Source organism: Pipistrellus kuhlii, unplaced genomic scaffold (assembly GCF_014108245.1).
Source record: "Pipistrellus kuhlii isolate mPipKuh1 unplaced genomic scaffold, mPipKuh1.p scaffold_m20_p_5, whole genome shotgun sequence".
NCBI lineage: Eukaryota > Metazoa > Chordata > Mammalia > Chiroptera > Vespertilionidae > Pipistrellus > Pipistrellus kuhlii.
In genome coordinates, this window is record NW_023425551.1 from 76,534,460 (window position 1) to 76,553,001 (window position 18,542).

At 48.2% G+C, this 18,542-nt stretch overlaps 1 protein-coding gene across 2 annotated transcripts in view; it reads right to left on the reverse strand.

Moving 5' to 3' along the window:
• The window catches only part of DAAM2 (dishevelled associated activator of morphogenesis 2), a 106,027-nt gene that overhangs the window by 32,865 nt on the left and 54,620 nt on the right, over positions 1–18,542 (reverse strand). For both annotated transcript variants that reach the window (XM_036415351.2, XM_036415349.2), the window contains exons 2-5: positions 10,780–11,005; positions 5,888–5,977; positions 3,008–3,082; positions 2,505–2,599 (exon numbers count right to left, since the gene is read on the reverse strand). In XM_036415351.2, the coding sequence (XP_036271244.1) occupies positions 2,505–2,599; positions 3,008–3,082; positions 5,888–5,977; positions 10,780–10,947 (428 nt within the window). In that variant the 5' untranslated portion in view covers positions 10,948–11,005. The remainder of the gene's footprint in view (positions 1–2,504; positions 2,600–3,007; positions 3,083–5,887; positions 5,978–10,779; positions 11,006–18,542) is intronic.

Below are 18,542 nucleotides of genomic sequence, written 5' to 3' on the forward strand. Positions count from 1 at the left end.
TTACTGCACTACTAGAGTCCCCATGCATGAAGATTCATGTAAGAATGGGCCTTCCTTCCCCTGGCTGCTGGCATCACCTTCGCTCTGGCCAGAGCTACCTTTCCCCTCTGGCCAGGAGCCACCTTTCCACCTTCCCATGCTGCCCAGAGGCCTGGAGCAGCTGGGGGCTGGGAGGAATGCCTGCTTTGTCGCCCCGCCCCCAGTCGCTTGGTGCCCATGTATGAAAATTAACCCGCCATCTTTGTTGGGTTAATTTGCATACTCACTCCTGATTGGCTGGTGGGCATTGTGAAGATATGGTCAATTAACATGTTACTCTTTTATTAGGTAGATGCTTTTTTGTGCTTCACAGATATTGCAACAAGATTATGTCTTGCTGAAAGCCCAGGTGACAGTTGGCATTTTTTAGCAATATAGTATTTTTTAAGGTGCATACCTTGTTTTTTAGTCACCATGCTAATACACACTTAATAGACTGCAGTATTGAAAACACAACTTTAATGTGCCCTGGGAAACCAAAACATGCGTGTGACTCGCTTTATTGTGATATTCAGTTTCTTCCTGTGGTCTGGAACCAAACCCACAGTATCTCCGAGGTATACCTGTGCTTTTATTTTTGGCAACTTTCAACTGAAACTTAGCATTTCCTTCCAGGATAAATGAAGGCAATAAATGTCAGTGGTATTAGCAGATTCTGTGACTTTGTCCCCAAAGGAATCACAGTGATCTTCATATCAAGATTCAGTCATTGCTGCATCTCAAAATATCACTGACACTCGTCAGCACATCAAAATGATGGCGCTGCCAGTTCCTGCTATTTAAGGCACATTTATTGCTATCTCACCAAATTTTAATATTTGGTAACTGTATTTCCATTTAATTGGCTAACTTTTTAAAATTCCCATCTAATTTTATTTTGACTACTTAAAAAAGTAATGAATACATTTGATCCCAAGTATATTTATAGGTATTTCTATATTACACAAATGTACCTAGAAAAATAAAATTTACTCTCAAATTAAGTTGTTAAAATAAGTGTTATTTACATTATTACAGGCTTTTCTATTCCACAAAATCGCTACCATGAGTTGGTGTAACTTTTGCCATCAGAGGTATACCCAGGGGAAGAAAAATAAACTGAATGGGACACAAACCTGAACACTCCCCTTAACTTCTTTGCTTCTTGACCCCTCCTCCTTCCTGACTCTCCTTTCCATTCCAGCCCCCTACTCCTACTCCCCCCCGAAATCTGAGCGACAAGTAGAAAATAGGATGTTCCATTCTCCTTGAGGTTCTGTTTCCAGGCTGCTGGGGTGAGAGCTCAGCCCAGACAACACACACACACACACACACACACACACACACACACACACGCTCACAGACCAGTACTGGTAAATGTTAAAAGACTGGCTCTCTGGAGAAATTAAAAAAAGGCCTGATTGTAGTGTTTGCCAGTTTCCATGGCATAAATACTCCCAGTATAGCCAATTTCAAGCCATCAATGTGACCTCCTTGGTTGTGGAGTTGGGAAGAGATGTGGCATTTATAGTATTTCCGCCATTCATATACAACGGGCTTAAACTAGAGCATAAATAATAGTGAAGATTATATATTACAGTAAAATGGAGTCAGTAAAATCATTAGGTAATTAGGGAGTGATAAATGTAGAGTATTTATTACCTTTATTTTTGACGTAATTTAATCATAAATTTATATTAAGTTACATTTTAGTCACAACTGTGTATAATACAGTTTGCAAAAGGGTAAAAATTTAACACTTGGCTCTCATAAACTGGTGTGAGCCTGATCCCGGGCCCCAAGAAGAACCTGTGGTTCTTGTCCCCTGTTTGGATCCTTGTACTTTGTGGCCTGGAGAGTGGGGGTTTCTTCTCCAGCCTTTGAGGCACCCATCCCGTTCCTGGCCTTTTTTGTTTCTCCCACTCTGGTGGTGACATCTCATCCATGGACACCACAGCTCCCCCTAGTGGCTGGAGTATTTCTCACCCATACTCAGGATACCTCAACCTCAGAGCTCTTTTTATTTTTATTTTATTTCTTTATTGATTAAGGTGTCACATATTTGTCTTCATCCCCCTACCCCCCATCCTAAACCCCTCCCCCCTCCCCCCATAGATCCCCACCCCTCTGTTGACCATGACCACTGGTTAGGCTTATACGCATGCATACAAGCCTTGAATGTTTAGCTCCCTTCCTTCCTGTTCTATTCTCCCGAGAAAAACAAGTACCTGTCCTCCATATCTCTTTGGATAGCTCTTACAAAGACCCGAGGTTTATTCCACTTTCCTATGCCCTCTTCCCCAAGTTCTCCATCCCCAGCTCCTCAGAGAAAGGGGTGTGGGAGCTGGAATGGAGTCAGTTCCAGGGGATGCTGGGGAGAGGGGTTGGCCAAGGGGACCAGGATGGGAACTGCCTGGCGCTTTAGGAAGCTCAGGGAAGCACTGGGCGAAGGGCAGCGGAAGGAGGTGAGGGAAGGAGGAACACACCTCATGGGCTGCGTCCGGAGAGCTGTCTTCAGGGCTTCCACCACTTGGTTCCTCATCTCTATCTCCTCCTCATCGAATTTGTACAGACTCTGCATCTGAGGCAGGTACAGAGCAGAGGTCACGCTGGGCTCTGTCTCCCAGCCCCTGTGTCCCCAGCCCTGGTGTGGGGGCCACCCTGCCCTCAGGAAGGGTGAGACCAGGGAATGGCTGACTAAGACCGACTGTGTCAGATTATGAGAAGACGCAGGTTCTGGCCTGGACTTCACATTCCTCATCTTTAAAATGGGGAGAATTATTGGCCCAGCCTTCCTCCCCAGCTTCTGTGGCAAATAAGTGGTTAAATGGTGGGGACACTCTGAAGTCACATGGAGAAGGGAGGGATGATGATAGCATCTTGGGCTCTGGTCCGGTGGGTGGGGTGTGAGGTGCAGGGGGAGATGATGGAGGCTCACTCGCCTCCATAGCCTTCGGTGGGACCAGGGCAGGAGAGGAGCGCCACTCACCGCTGCCATGGAGTTGATGCGGTCAATGTAATAGTCAGGCCAGCTGGTCGCCATCTTGTTGGGGTCCTCCTGCTCCTGGAACGAGAAGGACTTGTGAGGACTAACCTGCCAGGCAGGCGGTGCCCACGATCCTCAGCTTCAGGCCCGGGCAGGCATTCCCCAGCCCCACCTCGATGGGACGCGGCAAGGGAATCACAGTCTCCCATCTCCCCCTTCTTCCTCGGCAAAACGTGGCTGATAAACACCGACTCTCACTACCAGCTAGTGATGTGGGCGGACACCAGGCAGGTATGTCCACGTTCAATGAACAATATGTGCAATGAAAAATAAAGTCACTTTTCCTTATTATATTTCTTCTGACTCTATTTTCACAAAATATAATTTTATGTCTGTTGAAGCTAATAAAAATTTGTATTGATATTTTATATCTCTTTTTCCCCCCAAATTTTATTGTTTGATAATATTCTCATTGTAGTCTGCAAAAGTATTTGGTCTGCCTGCGATGGTTTGAGAATTTAAAAACTTGGTCTCTCTCCCCCAGATAGTGTGAGAAGCACTGATATAAAAGCATTTGGTGCAGTTCCTGGCACATAGTAGGTGATCACTAAATAATAAGTTTATAAAAAAGAGGAAAAGACCCTGGTTTAAGGAAGACTCAGGAGGGGTCTGTGGATCTGAGAGGCAGAGCCCGGATCAGGGTGCCTCTGGCCCAGTTGTCAGGTACCAGGAAAAAGCCCCAGTCCTTCCCCAGTGGACAGATAGATGGGCTCTGAATAAACATCCAAATTGACTGAAAACCCAGCCCTCTCCTCTGCCAAAGGATCTGCTTCCGGGCATTACCCAGCCCCTGCTCCCTCCTGTCCCTGTCCTTGTCCCTGTCCCTGTCCCTGTCCCATTGGGCCATTCCTACTGGCTTCTCTTTGCTAAATTCCTGCTTCCAAATCACCATGAAGATTTACCTCCTCGAGAACCTCTTGGCTTAGACTATACCCTGAACTTCTCAGCTCTGTCCACTGGGGCTCCAGGATTTGGTTTCATAAAACCCAAATTTGAGTCCAGGGGGAAAGTTGTCCTGATTTGGTTTTGTGACTCCATGTGACTTATATGTGTTAAATCCCATGCCGGAGGCCCACAAGTCTGTCTTCTACCTTGAAGAAGGGTTCACAGAACCCACAGCAAATGCATCATAAAACACACATTTCCCTGCCTTTGCAGGCTCATCCTTTACCCACTCCATATACATTTAGTGAGAGCCTACTGCATGCCAATCACTGCACTGAGTCCTGAAAGTACTGAGCAAACAGTCATCATCTGAGTTTTCAATGTCAGGGGCACGGTGACAAATGCTCTGTGGGAGAACTGTCTCTAGTGGGGCACGGAAACCCTGGGGAACATCGAACACCGAGGCTCCTGAGGGGTGAGGCAGTGGGGCTGGGGACAGGGCTGAGTTACTGAGGATGACTGAAGCTAAGACAGTGAGAGGGTGCTGTAGACAGAGGAGGCCCGGTGTGGAAAGCATGGGTTATGAATGGGGATGGGGAAATTGCACACACTTTGACTTGGAAGAGAGAGAGAGAGAGAGAGAGAGAGAGAGAGAGAGAGAGAGAGAGAGAGAGGGAGAGAGAACTCCTTACATTTTTAATAACTTGTTTAGAAAAATTTAGCTGTATGAGAGATCAAATTAAAGGAACTCCACACACAGTAACTCAATTTGCAAAGCGGGGAAACATGAGACAGGATTAATTGCTCCCGAAATTAATTTTCTCATTCCTCCCTCCCTTCCTCCCATAACTTGTGTTTTTTTTAAGACGTGCTTTTCTGAGAGTGAGATTCATAGACACAGAACGTGGTATTCTGCAGGCGCTTAATGTATGTGCACTGAGTGCAGCAGATAATGACTTGTAGTGTGTGCAGCCCGTGCAACTGGCCACAGGTCCGCAAACCCAGCAGGCGGGCTCTAGCCACGATGCAGCCATAACCAGTGAGGGTCTGGCTGGGCCATGGCCTCGCAAGGCTTTTCTCGCCTCGTGTGCAGAGTAAAGGACTGGATTGGACTGTTGCTCAGTGCCTTCCAATAAATGGTGAGGGACGCTAGTCTTCCCCCCCCTCCCGCCCCCGCCTCCCCAATTTCACAGTCAGCCTCTCCGTAGGGGCTCTGCCAGGTCCTAATTCCCAAATACCTGCCCTTTGAAGTCAAAGGGAGAAGCTGCAAGTCTGAGAAATTGGAGGGGGGGGAAAGGGGAGCAGGGAAGGGGGATAAGAAAAAGAAAACAGACTGAAAGAAACAGATGGGTTCACACACTGAGAGAGAAAGAGATAAGCAAAAGAGACACAGAGATGGAGAAAGGAAGAGGAAGAGAAGAGGAGGGGAGGAGAGAAAATCCAATTAAACCCTGACTAAAGCCGCATACCCCTTTCTAGGGAGGACCAGAGTCAAATGAACTAGAGGTGAGGGAGGAGAGGGTGGAGAGAACAGACCGATGTGTGACCTCCTAGCGTGACCCTGTGAGGCCAAGCCTGAGACAGGGCAGAGCAGGTGCTCAAGATGCCCCAATGGTCCCTCCCCTCCCCACCTAAGCCCAGGGTGGCTGCCCTCCAGGTGCGGGTCTGGCACGGAAAGGAGTCTAGACGTGTCCTCTGTGTGCCTCCCTAACCCAGCACCCCTCCTGGGTCCCAGCAGGCACTGCTTAAAGGGCTTTTGAAAAACAACCTATTTCCTTGAGTGTAGTGTGAGAGCAGGGATTTTTTTGTTCCGATTTATTCACTGTCATCCCTCCAACACCTAGCCCAGAGCTGTGTGCAACAAATACACCCCAAGCTGTGGACCCTGAGCTGCAGGGGGGGTGGGGGGTAAGGAAGGGGGGCAGTCAGAGGGGGCACCTTCTTCTTGCTGCAGTAGATCTGCCATTTCTTCTCAGGGGGCAGAGCAAATACTGCCTCCCGGTTCTTGTCGGTGAGATCCAATTCATCCTGCAAAGACAGCAAGAAGGAGCGTCTGCATCCAGAGATGAATACTCAGCCCTCTAGGACATAACAAGGCCCCCAAACCCATCCCTCAGCCTACGCCTCCCTCCCAAAGAGGATCAGAGGATGGCAGGGCCATTCTTTCTCCTGGAAACTCAGCCCGCGCCCTGGCTTCTGCCCAAGCCTGTGCTGCTTCCATCCACACACGCCCTGCACCAGTCTCCCTCACCCCTTCACCGCTGCCCCTGCAGACCCACCTCCTCATCCAGCCCTGCACATCTCCTACAATGCTTTGCCAGCCATTAATCCTCTTACCGGGTTTCTTGTCTTCCTTCCTTTGTTGTTCTTAAACTTGTCAACATATAAGTCAAGGCCCGACAAGGGAAGTACCATTCCTTTCTACAGATCAAGGCCTTGCCCCATCCTGCAAGTCTCCCTGACCTGCCAGTCTCTCCTGCAGAAATTCCAGCTCCTCTGACCTCCGCATTGGCCCAGCACTGGCTGGGGAACTGGGGAGGATGAAGGCAGAGCAGCTCTCCTGGCAGAAAGGGCATGCCGTGCCAAGGAGGTGGTGCCCTGCTTCCTGGAGGTGTCCCTGCCAATGGTGGCCCCTGTACCCACGTGACCCCCAGAAAAGGCTGGGGCTCTGGCAGGCAAGGCCACGCTTTCTGAGGGGAAGCCAGGCGTTTCTGACATCATCAAACTCAGGGTAGATCTCTGGGTGTGTGTCAGAACGCTTCCTTCTTGAAGGTTTTCTTTCACCTGTCACTCAAGAGCGATGCTCAGCCTCATCTAAGACATAGCTAATGGGCCGGGGGAACACAGCACACTTCTCGACTCAGCTTCTCAACTTGCTTTAAGATAACAAAGTTCAGCATTACTAACCTTTTCATTTTTAAAAATGATAAATGGTGAGAGTAGCATTTAAAGCATCCATACTGTCCCTAAACTTTTATTTATTTAGTTATTTTATGTTTTTATTGATTTTAGAGAGAGAGGAAGGGCAAGAGATAGAAACATCAATGAGAGCCATAGTCAGTTTGGCTCAGTGGATAGAGCGTCAGCCCTGGGACTGAAGGGTCCTGGGTTCAATTCTAGTCAAGGGCACATGCTTGTTGTGGGCTGGATCCCCAGTAGGGGGTGTGCAGGAGGCCAGCCAATCGATGATTCTCTCTCATCATTGATGTTCCTATCTCTCCCTCTTCCTGCCTCTCTGAAATCAATAAAAATATATCATATATCTGGCCAGTCAGTGTGTATGTGTGTGTGTGTGTGTGTGTGTGTGTGTGTGTGTGTATGTATTAGCGGCAGGCACAGTGCATGAATTTGAGCATGGGTGGGGTCTGGCCAGCCTGGCCAGGGGGAGGGGACATGGGCGGTTGACTGGCCTGCCTGCTGGTCGAACTCCTGATCAAGGGGACAATTTTCATATTAGCCTTTTATTATATAGGATATACACTGAGTAGCCAGATTATTATGCGTTCAGAGATCATAATAACCTGGCCACTCAGTGTATATATATGAAACATTAATGAGAGAAAACCATAGATCAGTTGCCTCCTACACGCTCCCTACTGGGGAATGAGCTCACAATCCAGGCATGTGCCCTGACCCAGAATCTAACCAGCAACTTCTTGGTTCGTGGGTCCACACTCAACCACTCCCCCAAACCAGCGGGGCTCCTATCTTTCATTCACCAGATAACAGTGAAGATTGTGCTTCACCTGGCTCAAGACTGTCCCTATAGGAATATCATGTGATCGACATGGTTTTCTAAAATTTTTTCAGGCACATTAAAAAATTAAGAAATAGGTGACGTTAATTTTAATAACACATGTCATCAACATAAAGAAATGATCAGTGAGGTATTTGACATAAAATCTGGTGTACATTTGACCCTTACATCTCACCCCAGTTCAGACCACACGCCAAGTAGCCAGCAGCCCATGTGACCAAGCCTGCCACCTTGGACAGCACACAAAGGTGATTAGAAAAACTGCCCATCAGTTCACCTTGGGTGTTCTTTGCTTTCTACTCACTCACCCAACAAGTCCTATTACAGTTTCTCCTGAATAGCTCTTAAATCTCTCCACTTTCCTCCACCCTCACTGCTTACACAGGCCCAAGCCACCACTCTCCTAGTATGGACCTCACCAAGAGCCTCAGAATGGTCCACCCAGAGCCCTTCCTCAACAGAGGACCCTGCATAGCCGTTTACAACAGCAGTTCAGGTCACCTCGAAGGCCTGCTTAAAGCCTCGGGGCTCTCTGTAGAAATAAACCCAAATGCCCAGTTATTCTCATCACCGTGGTGTCTCCCAAAAGGACCTGCTCTTTTCTGTGGGGGCCCCTCTGTGATGGTTCTGCACCCCTAGTCACTTATATGACCATCACTCTGTGTTCAGATCTCAGTGGCAATGTCGCTGCTTCAGGGGGACCTTCTGGACCCTCATTCTAGAATAAAGCTCCCTGCTAGACACGCCACGGGCTCCCTGAACATTCCCCATCCTAACACTCATCACACCGGTCAGACAGTTCAAGTTCGCCCTACTGTCAGCGACTGTGCCTGTTGGCTCATCATAAGCCCCTGTCCCACAGGGCCCAGCACATAACGGACTCCCAATAAACATTTTTTTTTCCATTTACTTTTCAATAACCAACACTAGTCTCCTCACTGACAAGACTTCTCGGACTCATTCTTGCTTTGCCAACTCGCCCTGTTAAAAGTCAAGCTTGCGAAAGGTCCTCTGTGAATACTTGCTGAATCACAGGGCCAGAGGCAGGAATTTCATGTCCTTCTATCAAAACACATGCCTTCTGACCAAGAAAATGCCCCTGCCTGTGACAGCTTGAGGAATACACTTTTGATCTTTGTTCCCAGGTCCTCGCACAGAGCTCCTAAGTCCCTTGGAATTTTCTGGGTGATAAGAGCTTCTTTTCCACAAGTGACATAAGAATGAAGCAACTCCACTCCCGGTGGGACCGACAGTGCTTCCAAATGGGGGCTGGGCACCAGAAAGATCAAGCGCTGACTCAAAGCCTCGAACTTTCAGCCTCGCCTGCCAAACTCCATGGGGAAGGAGAGGGGTTTGAGATTGAGCTAAAACTTGATCATGACATGATGAAGTTGCCATAAAAGTCCCTAAATAACAGGGCTCAGAGCTTTCAGGGTGTTGAACCCATTCAGATGCTGGGAGGGTGCTGAATCCCAAAGTCCCCAGGGACAGAGGCTGCTGTGCTCCAGACAGGAGCCTTATTGTCCTTACCCTGCTGGGCCTTATCCTATGCACCCCTTCATCATGGGTATTCTTCATAATATCCCTTATCATACACTGGCATTAGTAAGAAAAGTGTTCCCTTGAGTTCTGTGGGCCATTCAACAAGCTACTGAACCTGAAGGGGGGGATGGTGGGAAACCCCAATTTGCAGCCCAGTTGAACAGCAGTGTGGGTAACCTGGAAACCCACCAGCCGTGATTGGTGTATGAAGTAGGGGAGCAGTCTCGTGGGCTGAGCCCTCAACCCATGGGGTCTGTGCTAATTCTGGGTAGCTAGCGCCAGAAACGAGTTAAATTATGGGACACCCGCTGGTGTTTGCGGAGAACTGGAATTGCTTGGTGTGGGAACCCACACGTGGTGGCAGCAGCATTCTGAGTGAAAACAGATCTTAGCAGCGCTGACTAACCCATCGGGCTCCACGTGTTGGTCCACACTAGGAAACGCTGCTTGCTCTCTCCAACCTCGCCCAACCCTGAGGGAAGGGTATACATTAAGACAGCAACAAGTGTTCCTACTAGTAAACCGGATATGATAGGGAGGGCAGGCAACCTTTTCACATAACCAATCATGTTCTCATCTGATAGTGTCCTGTTATTTAAAGGGCTAGATGGCCTTAATCAGATACGTCTATTATCGAATTCAAGTGTGATATCTCATTCCGAATCGCACAACATCATCTGTATGTTGGTCAGCCAGGAGCATGAGCGGCCTGGAGCTCACGGTAGATAGGCTCCCGGGCTTGTGCCTGTCACTCTGCCCTATGGCGGGGCTCAGGTCTGAATCTTGGGTACAGGCCCCACATCCCTGGTCTGGGCTTTCCTGGGCCTGTAGGCTTTCGCACTGTCACACCTCCCAAGAGAGGAATCGTGCTTCTTTCCTGTTCTGCCCCTTTGTGGTAGAGGAGGAAGTTTTTCACACACAGCGGTTCCCACAAAGGCACACTGTTACTATGCTGGTCCAGGTGGGCATCAGAGAGAGGGGCTGATGCCAGTGTGAGCAGCAGAGCTGCTGCCTCCCTACTGGCTGGGGAGGACTGCTGGATGTGGGATCCCCGGTCCAGGGGAGCTCCAGGTGTGATGTAGGCATCTTTATCTCCACACTTCCAGCCAGTCATCACCGTTCTGGGTGCCCAGTGTCTGCCTACAGAACCCCACCCTGCTTCCTCTTCCTGCATCTGGTTAAAAGGATCCAGGGAAACCCAGAGAGAATGTCAGATTTGGATGCTCTCTGAGTGCTCATTGCCTCATTCCACAAAATCCTGGACCTGCTGTTTCCACGGTGGCCTAACTGCTGCTGTCCATTAGGTCTAGAAGCCAAAGCAGAAATGAGGTAGGTCTGCTCTCCTGGGGATACATTCCCTGGTGAGTGGTCTGCTTCTCCCACACAACTCAGGTGTCCTTGGGGACCATTTCAGTGCCACACAGAGCTTCAGAGGTTAGGATCCCAGCACATGCCCCTGCCCGCTGTCTTGCTCTGCCTGCTCCAGCCATTCCCCTCCTCGTTGCCATCACCTTCCCAGCCCTTCACTCACCACCAGCTCTGCAAAGCGGACATTGAGCTCCTCCGTGTTTGGGATTGGACCGGAGAACTCCATGTACTGCAGAGGATTATTGTCCCGGAGGTTGATCTCAGGGAGGTCATTGCCCCCAAAGCAGCACAGGAAGCCCAGGCCATGGCGGCTCCTCTTTCGGGGGGCCATGGTCACTGCAGGCCAGGGGGACAGTCCACAGGCAGGTGCCCTAGGTCCTCATCGTGATCTGAGTAGGGGAGTAGAGAGCACAGAGTGGTCAGACATGTTAGCCAGGTAGGTGGAGACAGTGGTCCCTCTGCCACCATAACTTCTTTGTTCAACTGTCAGAAGCCCTCAACGCACCAGCCAAGCATTTCTCTGGCTCTTTCTACCTGGAGGCATTTCCTCCTCACCACATCCTCCCAGTGTTTGACACACACTTTCAGCTACCTACTCTGTGCCTCTAAAGAAGAGGGTGGGTGTGGACCCAAATTGGACTGCCAGGAGGTCAGAGATGGCCCTCATCTTGCCTTCCCTATCACGTCAGATGGAATGTTATTCCCTGACCTTAGCAGACCCATGTCCAGCGGGACTCACTCACTCATTTCATTCATTCTGGGGTTGGGGTTTCATACAATGGGGAGGGAAGAGTTAAGGTATTTTAAGTATCGATTCTTAGCTGTTTCTTTTGGATTTGGGTCATGAACAGAATGATCAGAATGTGTCCATGGTCCTTACTCACATCATTACTAAAAATGCTGAACAGACTAGATAGGAACGGCGAAGAACTAGTCAACTCTCAGGGAACAGTCCTCCAACCAGCTCTTGATCCACAAACCATGTAGTTAACCAGTCCTTTCCTGTAAAGACACTGGAGGAGACACTCCCTGAAGTTTGGTGGAACTAGCTGTGCTTAACCTAAGGCATTCTTTTGACCCAAGCTCTAGAAAAAATAAGTAAAAGGTGGCGTAACATGTTCCTAGTAAACGCAAGGTGACTTCTGGAGGGCATCACTTTGTCTCCTAAGCCCTAACCATTTCACTACTAACTAACCTGGCCTCTCATATAAGTCATGATGCATTTTACTTGTCATTATAGAGATTTTATATTTCTTTATAAACTTTGTGACAGGATAGCCGCAAATAGTATATACCCAAGGCTGCCTGTGTTGTAGATTGTCTGCTATGTATTTACATATTGGCTCAGCAAAGCCACATTGAATACAGGGCCATGCCTCCTGCTTCTTTGACCACCTACCCTCAATTTCTATAGCCAATAAAATGCCTTTCACTTAATGTTAAAAACATATTTTGTGGTCAATTGAAAAACAACCAACCTGTGTTTTCACAGGAGGAAAGGGGTCCTTATCAATCGGTCAAGAAATCATGATTGAAATCTGACTTCTAGTCATTGATAAGCAAACTGCGACACTTACAAGGAACAAGGGGACAACCTTGAAATTGGGAGTAGAGAAAGCAGCAGGCAGGCTAACACAGCAACCCTGGTATATGGTGGCAAACCTGGAATAGGTTGGCGCTGAGGAAAACAAGAGAGGAAGGAAGGCCATGGGACTTGTTAGCCAAGAGTGGATGAGACAAAGCCCTGGTCCCCGCTCTCAGGTTCGGTAAAGCAACAATTCTGCAGGCAGATGGGGTGGACTATCCTGGGAGTCCCCTGCCCATTGTCAAGTTTGGGATGATGATGCAGAGTACAGACCAGGCCCCCTTTTTCCCCATCAGCTTACAAAATGAAGCTTCACTTGGGAGGCAAGACTGCTTGCTCAGGGCACAATGTTTGGGGAAGGAAAGAAGCCATGGTGAGGCTGGGTGGATGGCATGATGGCGTTTGGGGAGAGATGAGCTGATGTCTGGGAATACCTGTGAACTCTTTTCTGCATTCACCTCCTTGACTTCTTGCTCCCCCAGTCTTTCTTGTCCTTCTTTGCTCTTCACCCCCTGAGCCAGGCTTTGCCAGGAGGAAGCGAGGGGGGGGGGTTGGGGGGAGGGCAGGGCAGGCATACAGCTAGTATACCCTGTTAATCTTACACCAGCTGTTTATGGCTGTGACTTCCCTGATTAGTTGGTGCCATGCCATACCTTAAATATATATTTTGGTTATTGGTTAATTCTCACCTGAAAATATATTTCTCCATTGCTTTTCAGAGACCGTGGAAAGGAGGGAAGGAGAGGAAGAGAGACAGAGGAGAGAGAGAGAGAGAGAGACAGACAGACATTGATATGAGAGAAACACATAGATTGGTTGCCTCTGGTATGCACCCCAACTGGGGTCAGGGATTGAACCTGCAACTCAGGTATGTGATGTGCCTTTGACTGGGAAACAATGACCATGGCTTTCTTTAAATATTTTTAATGTCTCCCCTGAGTATAAGGAGTGATGGGGAGTGGCCTCAGGAGGAAAGAGGAAGTAGATCCAGAGAAGAGCCTGCACACCCAGGGCAACGCTGTATATCTGCCCCTTTAAGAGGTGGCCCATTTCACAGATGCCGAGTATGTTTCTATTTCTGAGGACGTCCTCCTCCCCATGAACCCCTCTTTAAGCTTGTTGTTGCCTCTCTTTCTTAAGGGCACATAGAAGAATTAAAAACTAAAGCTGGAAATTATCTAGCTTCATGGAAGAGATCAGAAAACTACAGTTCAAAGAGGAGATATCTTATCTGGGTCTCACAGGTGAGGGACAGGGCTAGGATTGAACCCCAGGGCTCCAGTTTTCAGGCTGTTGTCTGACCTACCACACCAGAGCTTGCCTTCCCAAATCAATGCTCTTTTACCCATGGCTCCAGGCCCCAGTAGCCTTCCCCACTAGAGATCAATCTTCACAGCTTAGTTTAGAAATAGCTCCGATATCAAATGTCCCTCTTCTAGACCAGGAAAGGGTCGTGGAGATTCCAAAAGCCACCTAATTTTCTTCCATCAGGAGAAATAGCTTCCACTTGCCACCACCCCAAGTTCCCAACACCCTCTGCTGTAACCCCTCCTCTATCTGAGCAGAGTCTTCGAAGTGGGAGGAACTGGGATTTGCCTCTGGTTGGTGACCCTGAGTATGGTTCATGGGGTGTTTACCTCTCAGAACCTCAGGCTTCTCATCTGTGACACCGAGATAATAATAATTGCATCTTCCCCATTGGGTTTTGGTGAAGAGAAAAGGAGGTAATGCAAATGAGATGCCTGGATCACACTGTGCCCTCACTGCTGCAGCAGCTTCATTGGCATCATCACAGCAAGGTGACTGCCGGCCCAGAGCCTCAGCCAGGAGCCCTTCTCCAGATGTGGATGGGCCACCAAGCCAGGCTTCGCAGAAACAAGCCAGCCAGATTTAAGCCACCTGGCATAATCTCCAGTAACTGGGAAGTCTGACCCAGAGGATCTGATTTCTGAGCTACCTCCAGATGGAAAGGTAAAACCCCTGAACTCACCCTGAGCAGGGAGGAGAGAAGGTGGAGGTGACCAGAAACAGTCCTTTCAGCAAAACCCTTTACAAAAACGGGCAATGGAGGTTCCCACATTAGAAAAGTATGAGAAGCAATATGGAAAAACAGGTAGCAACAACAGAACAAAATCCAGTGTCTTTGAACTTGGGCCAGAAGGATTTAACCTGCTCCCACTACCACCCACCTTTCTCTCCGTGGAAACTTCCCCCACACCAACAGCTCCATGCCCTTCCTCTCCTATCTCCTGGCCCCATCCCTTTCTTCTACTGTGGGGACAAGGTCTTCCGGGACAGTTAGTCCCTAAACACAGACCAACTAGCACCCTAAGACACCAAAACATCTCATCACCACCAATTAGCCCTCCTGTGACTGACTGTCAGGGGTCTCCTCCAGCCTGGAGCTCCTCCAGACTTCTCCTTCTTACTGCCACCCTTCCACGTTGTGGAGAACACATATTCCCTCTATTCAGGAGACCAGAGCTGGTCACCAGTCAGCTGTGGGTCAGGGGGTCATGGTGTTATCCTATCTGGGCCTCAGTTTCCTCTTGGTGCAGTGGCAGGGTTGGACTGAAGAACTAAATTCCAGAGCCCAGTCAGCCCTGACCTTTCACTCTATCTGATTTGATCTCATTCCCAAAGATTTCCCAGGGCTTCAGCCTCTACTGCGTGCTCCTCCCACATTCCACCAGAGCCAGGAAGCACTTCCTATTGCGTGAGTGCAGTACTCCCATTTGGTTTGCAAAGATGAAAATCCTAACCCTTACCCTCAAACCCTAGCCCTCAGACCCTCTACGCACCAGTTTTTGCATTAATTAGAACTTCAAAAGCTCTGTATCATCAGTGCTTACTCTTAACTCATAACTAAAAGCAGAATAATATTTTTACAACTGAGACTCTGGTATTCCACACACTGGGTTATGTCTACATTTCATCCCCACCGCAACTCTCTGAGATAGGTGGCATCATTTTAAAGAAGTTAGTAAAAGAAATAAGAAAAATCTGCTGTTCAGAGAAGTTAAGTAATTTGCTCAAGACGCATAGCTAGTTATGGCATAGGTAGGCTCAAACAAATGACTTTGACTCGAAAGCTATAAACCACTAAGCCATAGGGTACATGTCTAAGGAATGTCCATATCTAACACCTGATCAGAGCTTTCTCAAGAGTTCTGTAGGCCCCGACTCAATCACTCGTAATTGAGTATTTCCTATGAGCTGGGCCAAGTGTTTTCATAGCTCTGCGGTCTCATTTCAGCTTTGTGATGGCCTTGTGAGGTGGTTATTGCTATTATCCCTCCCTACAGATGATAATTATGAGGCTCCAGAAGCTGCCACATGGCTTGTCACAATACCAGCTGCTAAGAGACAGAGCTAGAACTCACAACTAAATATTCTGACTTCAAAAAATAAAATAAAAAAATCAATCAATCATTATTCTGACTCCAAGTTCAGTGCTTCTATCACATGACCAAAGCTGACTGATAAACTCTCCCTTTATCTCTTGGGACCAATACTGTGGCTTCAAAGTATTCAAGTTGTATTCTCTTGTTCCCTTCCCCAAGCTCTACACATGGGGGTAACAGGGCAAGGATAAGCTATTGTGCCTCTCCTTGGCTACTTCCAAACGCCTGCAAGGAGCTAGGTACTGTGCTGACAATGTAGTGTTTTATCTCACTTAGTCCCTGAAACACTCCAAGAACATGACTCTACCTTCTTAGTGATGATGACATAAAGACTCACAAAGGTGAGGCAACTGGCCAACAACCACAGCCTATGGGTGAAGGACCGAATTTTGAGGACAGTGGTGGCCACTTGAACACACGTGGTTTTAACCAGCTTCTAGCCTGTGTGTTAGACACGGACCTGGCTGGTGATAACTAAACGAGGTGCGGTCCTTCTCCTCAAGGAGGTCCCTTCTGGTGTAGGAGCCAGGGAGGCAAGGCAGTCAACAGAGAAGGGCTGGAGAGACACGTGCAGTGGCAGCACGGAGAAAGGGGACCTGATTTAGCCCAGGGAAGGTGTCTGGGGGAAGATAATATTGAGCTAGTCTTGAAAGAAATGAGAGAATTAAGGAAGGGTAAAGGGTGGAAAAGGCATTCCAGGCAAGGGGAACATCATAAGCAAAGGCAAGGAGGCAGAAACATGGTGTGCATGAGGCCAGAGTTCTGACCAGTGGCCTATTATTTTATGGCTAAATTAATAGGCAAAGGGAATAGATAGGGGATACAAGTATCTTGGTTTAACAGTATAGCTCAGGCATTCTGGGGAGCCAGCTCCTTTGCCCTCCTCACCCCACCTTGTCCCCTGGGGCCGGGGTCTTGGAATGGGGCCCAGAGCTACTGCATGAAACATAAGGAATGCAAACAATTTCCTGTTTCACAGGCAGGAGATTCTGCTCTATATACTGACCCACTATGCACTACTGGAGGTCACCTAGGAAATGGACCCAGGCCCAGCTTGCCCGGGACCTGGCTCCCATGGAAGAGTCTACGCTTTTCCATTTTGAGCCTTTACCCACCTTCTCCCCACTGCCCACCTACACAGCGCCCACTCCCACTTCAAGCCTCTGAAGACCATCTCCTCATGAATTGGGGTCTGCAAACAGGTTTGAGATCCCTCTTAACTCTGTCTATACAACACTTCCGGCCGGAAGCTGTCTGAATTCCCAGCAACTAACTCTACCCACAACCTTGGTTGGGTTCTGTTCAACTGCCAGCAACTCTAACTCTGTGGCTTCAGACACGTTACTTGACCTAAGTAAATCATCAGGAAAATGGGGAAATAATAACAGCACATTCTGCATAGGGTGTCATTAGGACTAAATTAGTTAGTATTTGTGAAGCACTTAAAAATGCCTAGTGATGGGAAACACTATGAATAACTACATACATATGCCACTGTTATAATTATGAAGATACCTGAAAGTTGACTGTTTATATTACAGGAAGCTCTCTACACGAATGAATGTTATATATTATTACAGGGGCCAAATCCAGCCCACAGCCTGTGTTTGCAAATACAGACTTATTGGAACACTGCACACCCACCCTTTAAGTATCACCCATGACTGCGATCATACACCAGAGACCCCGGGGCTCACAAAGCCAAAAGCATTCACCACCTGGCCCTTTACAGAAAGCTTACCCATCACTGTGTTAGGTTGAATTACATGGAGCTGACAGTATTCAATTATGTTTAATCTACAAAATCATTAATTTCATATGGTTCAACTTAGTGTATGAAATAGGCTAATCACGTGTCCTCAACCATTAAAACGGCAGGGTTGTGTTCTAAATCCAGTGATTCTAATCATAACAAAGTTATAATTATCATTTGGGAACACCTACCACATTCAAGGTTTACAGTGAACGTTCACTGCACTCCTGCAGGGTAAATATGATTATCAACACCCCTAGCCAACCGCCCGCTTTTACAGATGAGACATGTGAGGCTCAGAAAGAGGCAGAGTATAATGCCAGGCCTCAAATCAGGCCTCCAGACCCCACATCTACCCCACTCAGTGCTGAGCAGTTGCTGGGAGTGAGATCCCTCTGAGTAGGTTAAGAAAAGAAAGCATGAAAACATCCCATTGCCCACTTCTCTGTGGGACTGTCTCCCAAACAGGGCTTGGCCCCTGGTTGTCACTTCCCTGTCAACCTCAGGACAAGAGAGTGTGAGCCTCAGGCAGGGCTGGGGAGGGGTGGGAGCACATTCAAAAATAATCATGCTCTCTTTACAGAACTGGGGAGCTATTTTTAGCAGCCACCTAAATTATGGTTTTCCCCTCTGCTCTGGGAAAGACAAGGAAGCAACAGTCAACTCTCTCAGCCCCATTCCCTCTGTGTAGGCTGCCCTGTCGAGTGGGAAACACAGAGAAGGGGAGAAGGGGAAGGAGAGATAGGGGTATTTTGCTGGGGAAAATGAAACTGAAAATTCCCCAAAGTGGCATTTCTCTGACTTGGGGTGAATGTGAAGTTAGGGATTTTCCAATTGATTTCTCATTTTGAAAAAATGATAAGGAGAATATAGGTTTCTTTGTCTCACTGAGACAGAAAACAAGCAGATACTAGCTCCTCAAGGTCATGGTCAAGCATCCATCCATCCACTCACCCCCTGAGTGACTGCCAGGTACAAAGCAATTTCTTGGGTATTTCAGATGAACCAAACATCATATCCTATCCTCACCAGGTTGGCAGTCTTGTTGGGGAGGCACGTGCATAAACAACTAGGATGCACAGGAGGGAGGAGGTGAGGTCTAGGCCTGGACCGCAGCGAGGATAAGAGTGACTTCTGGCTGGTGATCTGAAACAGTCTCCACAGGAAATGGTACTGAAGCTGAG